The sequence below is a fragment of the Phascolarctos cinereus genome, unplaced genomic scaffold (assembly GCF_003287225.1).
Source record: "Phascolarctos cinereus isolate Bilbo 61053 unplaced genomic scaffold, phaCin_HiC Scaffold_726;HRSCAF=1367, whole genome shotgun sequence".
Taxonomy (NCBI): Eukaryota; Metazoa; Chordata; class Mammalia; order Diprotodontia; family Phascolarctidae; genus Phascolarctos; species Phascolarctos cinereus.
Genome location: NW_027556098.1, coordinates 338,252,768 through 338,263,031, shown reverse-complemented (window position 1 = coordinate 338,263,031; position 10,264 = coordinate 338,252,768). Strand labels below are relative to the sequence as shown.

Genomic DNA, 10,264 nt, shown 5'->3' with positions numbered 1-10,264 from the left:
AAATAAAGGGCCATGATGAATCTAATGTTAACTTTTACAAAGTACTTTAAGGAAATAATAATGATAGTTGGCATTTGTATAGCACCTACTATGCATTAGTTATTGTTTAGTGCTTACAGATATTACTTCATTTGTCCCTAGGACAACCATGGGAGGGAGGTGCTATTATTATCCTCATTTTACATATGAGGAAACAGAGGCAGACAGAGGTTAAGTGACTTGCCTGGGATCACACAGCTTAGTATGTATCTGAGGACAGATTTGAACTTAGATTTGCAAGCAGCTTCCTTGCAATAACCCTGTTAAGGTAGGAGACATGGATTTTCCTTCTGATTGGGTATCAGTCTATCATTTGATAGAAGAGATACCAGAGATTCCAGTAACTTGCTTGTGATCAGGACAAGTAACATGCTCATGATCACATAGTTAATAGGTGTCTAAGTTGGGAATTAAAACTATATCTCCTCCCTCCAAGACCGTCTATCCACTCTTCTATTGCATTAATCACAACTGCATTTACATACATTTGGAAAATATATCCTCCACCTACACTATTCATTCAATCCTAAGGTCTATTTGTTTATTTGTGGATTCATGAATCCCTTGCAAAAGCGCCTTGTCTCCAGGGCTCTGTGTCTTGGGAATAGAGCTCTCTGTGGGAGACAGGACGCCTGTGTTTGGTTTTTTAATTGACTCTGATTATCGGCTTGTGTCCCGTGAGGGATTAGTGCCCTCAACCCTCAGATTCTGTTTTGGCTTCTGCAATGCAAAGATATTTCTTTTTTGTTAATACTCTGGTGGGTGTTTTGAGCCTTCATGATATCTTTTTAAAGCACACTGAATTCATTAGAAGCCAAAAATTGGGGTGCCAAATGCCACTCTGGTTGGACCTGTATTCTTCATAGTCCCCACGGGCTTCAATTTTCACCTCCACAGTAATGTCACACTGGGCGGAAATGGGAGGAAAAGAGCTGTCATTTACTTGCTTCCCCCGTTATCATGTGAAGAAATTATTTTTCAGCCCCCAGCTGAAAATGACCTCGCCTGCCTTGAATTTCTTAGAGCACTTTGTCTAAACCTCTTCTTAGGTCTTGTCACATCCTACCTCATATCATACTGATCTGTGTAGATATCTTATAATATATTAATCACCTTCTCATGTCACAAATGCAAAACAGTCCCCTAACATTTAAGAATAAACCATAAACTTTAAATGACAAAACTCAGCTCACATACAATGGACAGCATTGGTAATAACTTACGAGAGAGCTGTTACAAAGTTTGAGTGGGTCTGTACCCCAGTGCCAACCACTTTTTAAAGTTCTGTTCATGTTCACCTGTTTGGAGGGACTGAGCTTGGGGGTGGGATGAAGCTTAAATTTGTTGATACCTGTCTCTTTCTAAAAGGAATTTATTTTTCTATTTTTTATTTAAAATTTTTTTTAAAAAATTTTTATTTTTTTGCTTTTAGGCAATTGGGGTTAAGTGACTTGCCCAGGGTCACACAGCTAGTGTGTGTCAAGTATCTGCTGAGACTGAATTTGAACTCAGGTCCTCCTGACTCCAGGACTGGTGCTCTACCCATTGTGCCACCTACCTGCCCCAGGAATCTTTTTTTTTTAAAGGGAAAAGGACAATACCTGTAGTGAGACGTGAGAAAAACCAGAACAGGAAAAAAACATGCATTTCTATCTGCTAAAAGCTCAGTTCTATTTTGGAGAACCTTTCTCTGTGGCTTGCATGGTGGATTCTGGGAATATGGCATCAGAAACAGGAAAACTGTAGACCATTGTCCTTATCCAAACAGAAAATTTGCCAGCAGCTAAAACATGAATGGTAACCACCTCACCACCTGGGTAAATGGTGAATCATGCAGGAGCCAATGTAGTCTTGGCACTGAAGCCACTATGGATTACAATGAGGGTGCATCCTCCCAGGTCTCCTCAGGTATAGCTATCTTTCTCCAGTTAGGGGGTTGGGCAGCTGCTCCATCCACTTCAGACTGAGAAAAAAAAGGTCATCAGGCAGTTTCTGGTTCCCCTCTAATCATGACTCCAAGCCAGCCTGGTATTCTTCTTGTGTCCTTGAAATACTCATTGATGCCAACCTTTTATAGGAAGTAGGGTGTGTAGTGTAAAAATAACTTGCCAGCCAACTTTTCTACAGTTTCACCCACAGTGGTTGGGGATAGATGCCAGTTACTCAAGAGCAGATTCATGCCCTTCTGGAAAGAATCATGTTTTCCCTAGCAAATGGCTTAATGTTATATACCCTTCAGGCTTCCAAAGCTTTCCTCTTCCTCTGAGGGCTCCTTGCTTTTTTTTTTCCTCTCAAACTCCAATGGATTTTGGGGATAAACATACTGACAACTGAGAGACACTATTAACAACTCACCTAATATATTATTAGCTATGTCAGTATATTTTTCCTGTGTCTGTAATAGTTCAATAGCTTAAACCAGAAGAACATTTCTGGTTCTGCTGGACACGCTGCATTATCATTCACAAAGACAATGGCCTTCTGGAGGAAGCCCATCACTGCCAAGGCCTCTTTACTTTGGATTTGTGTTTCACTGATTTACTTAACTCTAGGCACTTAGGATTTTCACTCAGAGGGAAACTTTAAACAGATGAGATTCTGTGAGCAAGTGCATGACACAAACATGCACTAATGGTTTAACATTAGTTTGTTGGGTCAAAAATAAAACTTACCATGAGAAAGTGAGTTTTGGGAAGGCCAGGGATGAGCTGGAGGAATCATAGCCTTGACTGGTAATGTCAAAGGAGTAGAACATAGTGGACAATGTTGAACTTGGAGTCAGAAAAACCACTGTGATACCCTGGACAAATCAATTAACCCGAGTCTGTTGACATATGTAAAATGGAAATTATGGCACACAGCACCAACCTCACAGCTGTGAGAATATAATGAGCTAACGTGCATATGCTTTGCAGACCTTAAAGTGTAACAGAAATGTGGAAATATAACAGCAGTGAGAAAAATGCTAGATTGGAGGGGAGTACCTCTTGGAATCCCAGCTCTTCACTTTACTATCTGGGTACAATAAGGTCTCTGAACTTGTTTTCTCATTAGTAAAATGAAGAAGGTACACGGTCACCTCTGAGGTCCCTTCCAGGACTAAATCTATGATTCTATTATTGGCTTATACTTTAGAGAAAGAATTTTCATCATGAAAGAAGTTAAAAGGCACAATGACTTACGACCTCAAACTGTTGTAATTTGACAATTTATTAGCAGAAAATTGCAATGGAGCCTACAACTCTCAATCTTTTACTAACAACCATTATCACAAGACAGATAAGGATGGATATCAATTTAAATACAGATAGAAGCTGAAATTCTTTTTCCTTATATAAATACCATATGTCCATTTGTTTTTATATAAACACTGAAGTTTATTTCCCTTGAGAATTAAAATTATACTAGACTGAGCCTTTAGAAAAGATAAAAACAATTCCATCCCCCATACATGATGAGATTCAATGTAAAAGGAAAATCTGCTATTTGTCTCATAGCATTTTGTGACCTAGTCAAAAATACCCGTAAGGAAAGCCACCTCGACATAAGCTGTTTTTCAGCCAAGGCTAGAGAACAGCCAATATCAACACTTTGGAATGTTGCTAAAGAATTAAACTAATTCTAGTGGCAATGATGATATAGTAGATTCTAGTGACAATGGTGATATAATACACACACACACACACACACACACACACAGGCCCAGTAGGGAAACACCCCAATTTTAAAGTCCTTTAAAAAAAAAGCCACAATTGTAAAGAGTCAGAATTAAGGTGAGCCTCTCTGGTGTAAACTTATTCCAAATAGTCATTTTTTTTTAAAAAGACTCATCCACTATAACTTAGTAAGTGTTCATAATTTCATCCCCATCCCATTAGGAAGACATACATGCATCCTTGTAACATCCATCTCCAGGGAGCACACAGACATTATGGTGGAGTGGATGCCTAGTTAAAAATATAGAATGTGGTTTTTCTTTTTTTAAGAAATTATGGTGATAGAAAATAATCCCTATTTAAAACAAAAATTACATAAAACTATTAAAATGTAGGGCTTTAATATATCTAATATCACCAAAAAGCATTTATTGAATATCCATTGCATCCAAGGGACAGAATCGGAATATGAAGGCTGTGGCTAATTCACTTCAAATGGGATTTCAGCAAAACCTAGAAACAACCTTTATGACCAGCAACTGGAGTGTGGCTGAATACATTTATATCTATTTAATGATACTATTGTCCCATTAAAAAAAAAAACATGCCTGAGAACAAAAAAAAAATGAAGACATACAAAGTGGGAAAAGTAGAAATAGAAGTACATTCACATGAACTCTGGTTGAATTAAAAAAAAAAAAACAAGGGCAGCAAACCTTTTTAAGTTTACATACAGAAAATAAATCTCAGGTCAGATTCAAGTATTATTTTGTTTAAATTTGTACTAAGTATTTTTAAATTTTTCAACCAAAGTGTTTGGATTTCATGATTTTATTCTTTCTGCTCCTAGTTTACATTGTTGAGAGTCCTAACTTTGTAATGAAGTTATTTTAGAAAAAAAGAAAAGATATAAGGAATTTTTTATCAAACTCAACGCCAGCTCTCTATTTATTCCCCAGAAATTTCTGTGCATGAATTAGGTACTTACTTTTGATTTTTAAAATATTCTTTCATTGGACAGACATTTGAAAAGTTGATTAAATGATTCAGAAAAAATCTAAAAATGATTCATAAAAATGTTTGTAAAAGACTAAGTCATGATGGCGAGTGAGGTATTGGTTTTGAAAGTGTGCAACTGTTTGGCAGCATTAATTTTGCCCCATTTCAAAAATGATAATATAACCAGCCCATTTAAAAAGCTGATGATTCCCTCCATTTTGAAAAGCTGAAGCATGACCACATGTAGCTTTTTTGGTCCCCTTCACCAAAATAGGTAGGGAGATGACCATCATTCTCACATAAATTTTTTTTCTCCAAAGGCATTTTAAAATGAAAAAAAAATTACTGGGATTATCTTAAGATGCTACTTGATACTGGCCCTCTTACTTTCTGGGACTAAACAAGATGTCCTCCCAAAATGTACATATACTTCTTCAGCCCACAACTAATATCTTTTCTTTTTCAGAAAATAAATATAGCCGCTGCATACATTTTGGGGCACACTATGTATTTGACATGAAAGTATTAACTGAACATGATGACAATCATTTAATGAAAATGGATATTCAAGTTACACAGTTTAAAGCAGACCCCTTTAAACCTGAACTTGCTGGTGATGCTTAAATGGGACATAGTGGGGAAAAAAGTACACAAGAACAATGCAACAATTCCAAAGAATTTCAACATTACATCAAGAGTGTGCATTTCCCTCAAAGTTTACATAGTGACTTTAAAAAGAAAACAAACATCTGCCGGAGATCCATGCGTACATAAGCAAACCCAAGGCTTACACCAAGTAAACTGTAGACAGTGGGCATTCTGAATGACAGAATGTCTCTGTGCTTCCGGCAAACTGAAGTTTATCTGGTACCGAAAGTTTAATAACACCCATTTTCATGTATTAAAGCACCTTATTATATGTTTAATAGAGTAGGAACAGCTACCCTATGTACAATGGTTAGTTAGGTACGATGCCTGCCCACTGGGCCCAGGAGCTATTTATTCAGGAGAAAGCAGGAAACATTAGTCATCTTAGTAGTAAAAATGTTTGCTCTAAGAGGCAAGGCAGAGGATTGCACTTACCAACATGTCTACATACCTCCTGAGGATAGAAATGTGACTTCAAAACAGGTGGTGTCTAATCATGACCCCAACACCAACCTGAACTACACTAATAGGTATAAAATACTAGTGACTCTAGACATCACCAGCCTAAAAGCTAGTTTTTAAAAATTCATTGCCTGAAAATTCTTTAGTCGTCTTTCCTATAGTTAATGGATGTGTTAAAGTGAGTGTCAGTAGCCTAAAGAACTGTTAGCTAGAACTGTGGGATATAGTTTCCATGTTGATTAAAATATATATTTGCTTGTACCGTGATTTCTTTCACGCCCATACCCTTTCAGGATGATGCTCTGGAGATGAATTACTGTGCTCTGTCTGGAAGACTGGACTGGACTGAATCATGCATGATTATTTCATATAGCTTTATATGCCTTTGGTCTGTGAGTCTGAGGTGATTTACCTGGCTTTTATAATCCAAACTTAAAACTGATGCAAATCAAGTACAACCACCCTAGAACAAGGACTGAATTTCTGATGCCACATCCAGATGGAATTTTGAAGCAGTTCTCAGCTTAACACCCATGCTCATTTAACAGTGTATAGGCAACTCTGAACACAGACTAAATTCTACCTACTAGCATTCTATTTCTCAATATGAAACAAGGAAAGCTAACAGACAGAGACATCCTATATTCCCCAGTTAAAAAAAAAACATCTGAGAAAGAAAGCCTCCAGACCAAGGCAAAAGATCCAGGAAGGTTGCAATGAAATTATGTCCATAATTCAATTTATTCAACAGTGTCAATGTGATAGAAAAGATCCATGGAGCCTGGGACTTTGGCATTTGGCTGAAGGGAGGGGAGGAGCAAACAGCAAGAGATTCCTCAAGTATTCACATGTCTTCATTTCAGTCATTATGGACAACAATGGATTTAAAAGAATAAAGTAGAAATTCTCATCTCCTACTATGCTGCGGAAAAGAAAACTTCCAGTCAAGTCAGTTGGCTAAATAAATCTCTAATACTGCTAGTACACAAAGCCGTAGTTTCAATTTCTATCACCAATTAGAACTTACCTTAGTTCTATCTTGTTCATTTTTTAGAAGTCTGCTTAAAACTTCAATGAAATTAATTTACCAAATGATTTATTTCCTATGGAAACTTTTTTTCCTGGATAAAACAACCTACAAGAAAGTAATATTGAACCTGAAAACCTACTGGAGAGGGAAAGCAAAAGAGAAACCTTTTAAGCCATCATTCACATGTAACTACCTCCTTAAACTGAAAGCTAAACTTAACAGTGATAGCAAACACCATTTAGGTGCTCCATTGTGCGATGGCAATCAATTAGCCCCTTCTAATTGATGTTCCAGGGAAATTTCACTTAGAACTTTACCACTTTAGCATAAGTTTTTGCACTCTGCCCCTGCGGGGTCTAAGACAAAGCTGGGCACACAAATACATATTCACCCCATAAATGCTGGCTGAGTCAATAAAATATTCTGCTGGAAGACTCAATACTACAAAATAACTCAAGTCCAGTCTCACACAGATGCATATGAAAAATACATATTGAACAAGTTCACGCTACTTTTGTGTATACTGAACATTTTAATATGTATGAATCTTGCTCAGAAAAGAGCTTAGGTTTGGGTTTTTTTTTAAGTCCCTCTTGAAAGGCTATCTGGATAATTGGTGTATGTTTCATGTGTGTATGCTTTGTTCCCTTCACTATCTCCTCTTTCTTCCCCATCTCTGTATTTGCCTGAATATATTATCCCCAATCAAATAACAGAGATTAGCTGAAAACTGGGCAGGTAGAAGGGCAAGCCTAGAAAAGTCATGTGCTATGATGGAAAGAAAGTGGACAGAACTGGAGGGAAGATGAGCAAGTCTGATGGCCCAAGGCAGCAGGCGGCCTCTCAGAATATCAGCCAGTGGATGTTCCCTCCTCCCTCCTAGAAAATACAGAAAAGGGAGCAGAGTATGCTACCATTCACTATTCATGTGTGGGCCAAGACTAAAGCTCATCATTCTCTCTCTCTCAAAAGGGAATTTTCTAGAAATTCTTCAGCAAATAAAAATGGGAAGGAGAGCAGTTAGAAATGGAACTTAAACTCCACATACTGTCGGCTGTTAAGATTGTTCTAGCAACCTCAATGGCAGTGAATGCTTCTTTTTTCAATGTAGTATTTTTTCACTTTCAAAGCCATGAGATTATCAACATCACTTATAAATAAGGAACAATAAAGAACAGGATAAATAATTCTAAAGTGCTCATTAGAATTTACCACACTAAAATATCTTATTGTTAAAATGATCCTCAAATTTGAGGAGTATTTTAGATTGTGTCCTTTTCAAAAGATAATGTCAACGAACAAGAATGCTATCATGAAATAATATTTTTTTCCTGTGCCATCATAATTCAGTGATAATTCATTCAAGTCAATCTGACTTGTATTTAATTTACTCAAAGGATTTGGGGATAATTAATGACCATTTTAGAAACTAACTTTCAAAATGGAGATCATGGTCTACCAGAAATTACCTTATTTTCTAAGAATCAATTAAAATGGAGCAGATACTATTGATTAGTAAACCTGGGCACAAAGCTGACCTTCAGGGATTACACCAACTCTTACAGGTCATGAGATTGCCAGTTATATCTTTATGGCAGTTAACTACACAACAATCTCATGGTCTGAATGAATATCTACCCTTCAAATGGGTAGCTTATTCACTTCTAGGATCTGGCCCAGGATAACTAGCTGATTTAGACTCCACATCAACAGAAATCAGCCATCCAACAGTCTTATTCATTGTTGATACCTCATTTAGTGCAATTAAAAAAAACCACTGTACTCTAGAAAACACACAAGGAAATCTCCAATGAAAATATTCTCATTGACATTATTCACACATCCCAGTAATAAATTAACTTCCTTAAAAGTACTTGTCAATTATTCCCCAAATTCCATCCTTATTTGAGAGGTGATAAGGACGAATTTTAAAAGTGCAATAAAAATTCTCTCGGCCTCCTCTCTGATTCAGGCAGGACTTTCTTTTCTTTTAGTGGTTTCCAAGACATAACTTCTTGTTTTGGTGACATTCTTCGTCCACTAACTTAGGTCTCAAGACGCCATCTGAAGCACAGGAAGAAAACTTCTTTAAACACAGCAATAGGATGAAAACAGTAATATTGGAAGACCAAGGTATTGTTGAGTCAAAATACAATCTTTAGAAAAATTCTGTTTACACCTTGAGCTACTGAAGTAGAAATTCTAGTGACCGGTCAGTTTGTATAACGACAAGATGAAGCTTGTTAAATAAACCTACTTTGACCTTTCTAGATCTGGACTACCATTCAGACTTAATCTATGACCAACACTTCATGTATGAGTAAGTACAAAATGCCACTCATCTCAGGGAACTTAAATTGAACCTACAACTTTGTGAGTTATGGTTTCTACTTTAACTAAAACATGTATTTGCCTAGAACTTGATAAATACTAAAAGGCTAGGATTACATTTTTAGTGAAGTTTACTCTTTACATAAAGCAGACTTAACCTAATTCCTCTCAAATGCATTATTAATGGCAGGATGAGTCTGATTTATAGTGTTACTAATTATTGAATAAACATCACTTTGTTGCAGCATAAACTTATACTTAATTACATCAAGAGTTCTTAACCTCTTTGACAGTCTGGGGGATCCCTTCTCAGAATAATGGTCTTAAATTCTTAATCGAGAGAAATGCTAAACTTCAATGAAAAGTTCAGTGAAAGTAAAGACATAATTTGTTTTCCCATCCAAGCAGCGAGGCCCCTGAAAGCTGCCTACTGACCCTAGGGGCTAAGAATCCTGCATCTAGAATGTGGCCAGCCAAAAGGCCCACCTAACTCAACTGTTTGTAGAATTAGACAATGATCAAGGCTCTTAATCAGGAGTCTGGAAAGCCACAGAACGTCAGAACTGTAAGGGACTGTGGAGATCATCTAGTCCGAGTCCCTCAGTTTTATAGACGAGTTAATGGGTCCAGTAAGTTTGGGTGAACTGACCAAAGTCACACAAGCATCAGACTTCAAGGTGTGAACTTAGGTTTTTTAACTGTCTTTTTTTTTTATCCTTTTCCCACTATAAAAGGATGTCTTCTTAAGTACTGAAGTTCCTTTTGAATCCAAAATTAAATTAAGTTCAGTATAGCTAGAGTGTTAGTTGTACTGAATAGTATTTTAATTCTTTGAAAATTGGAAATCTAGGTATGAGGCATAGAATTTCAGTTAATCATGGATTAACTCCCCCCCATCATTCTGGAGAAATGAAACTTAGTCTGTTAACAATGCCTATACTTCCATCATTTAGTTCTAGGAAGTAATTTTCTTATCCTCTACATTAACTGAAAAGGCTGATTTTGATATTGGATGCTACTTTCTTTGTTTGTGTTTTAATAATTGGTTGTACCTAAAAGTATAGATTTGACTTATCAATTTGGATCACCTAACTCCACA

At 36.8% G+C, this 10,264-nt stretch overlaps 1 protein-coding gene across 2 annotated transcripts in view; it reads right to left on the bottom strand.

The window, feature by feature from the left end:
- Positions 1-3,233: 3,233 nt before the first annotated feature.
- CDADC1 (cytidine and dCMP deaminase domain containing 1) overlaps positions 3,234-10,264 on the bottom strand; it is a 40,040-nt gene continuing 33,009 nt past the window's right edge. For both annotated transcript variants that reach the window (XM_020993760.2, XM_020993761.2), the window contains one exon: positions 3,234-8,898. In XM_020993760.2, coding sequence (XP_020849419.1) covers positions 8,825-8,898 — 74 coding nt within the window. In that variant the 3' untranslated portion in view covers positions 3,234-8,824. The remainder of the gene's footprint in view (positions 8,899-10,264) is intronic.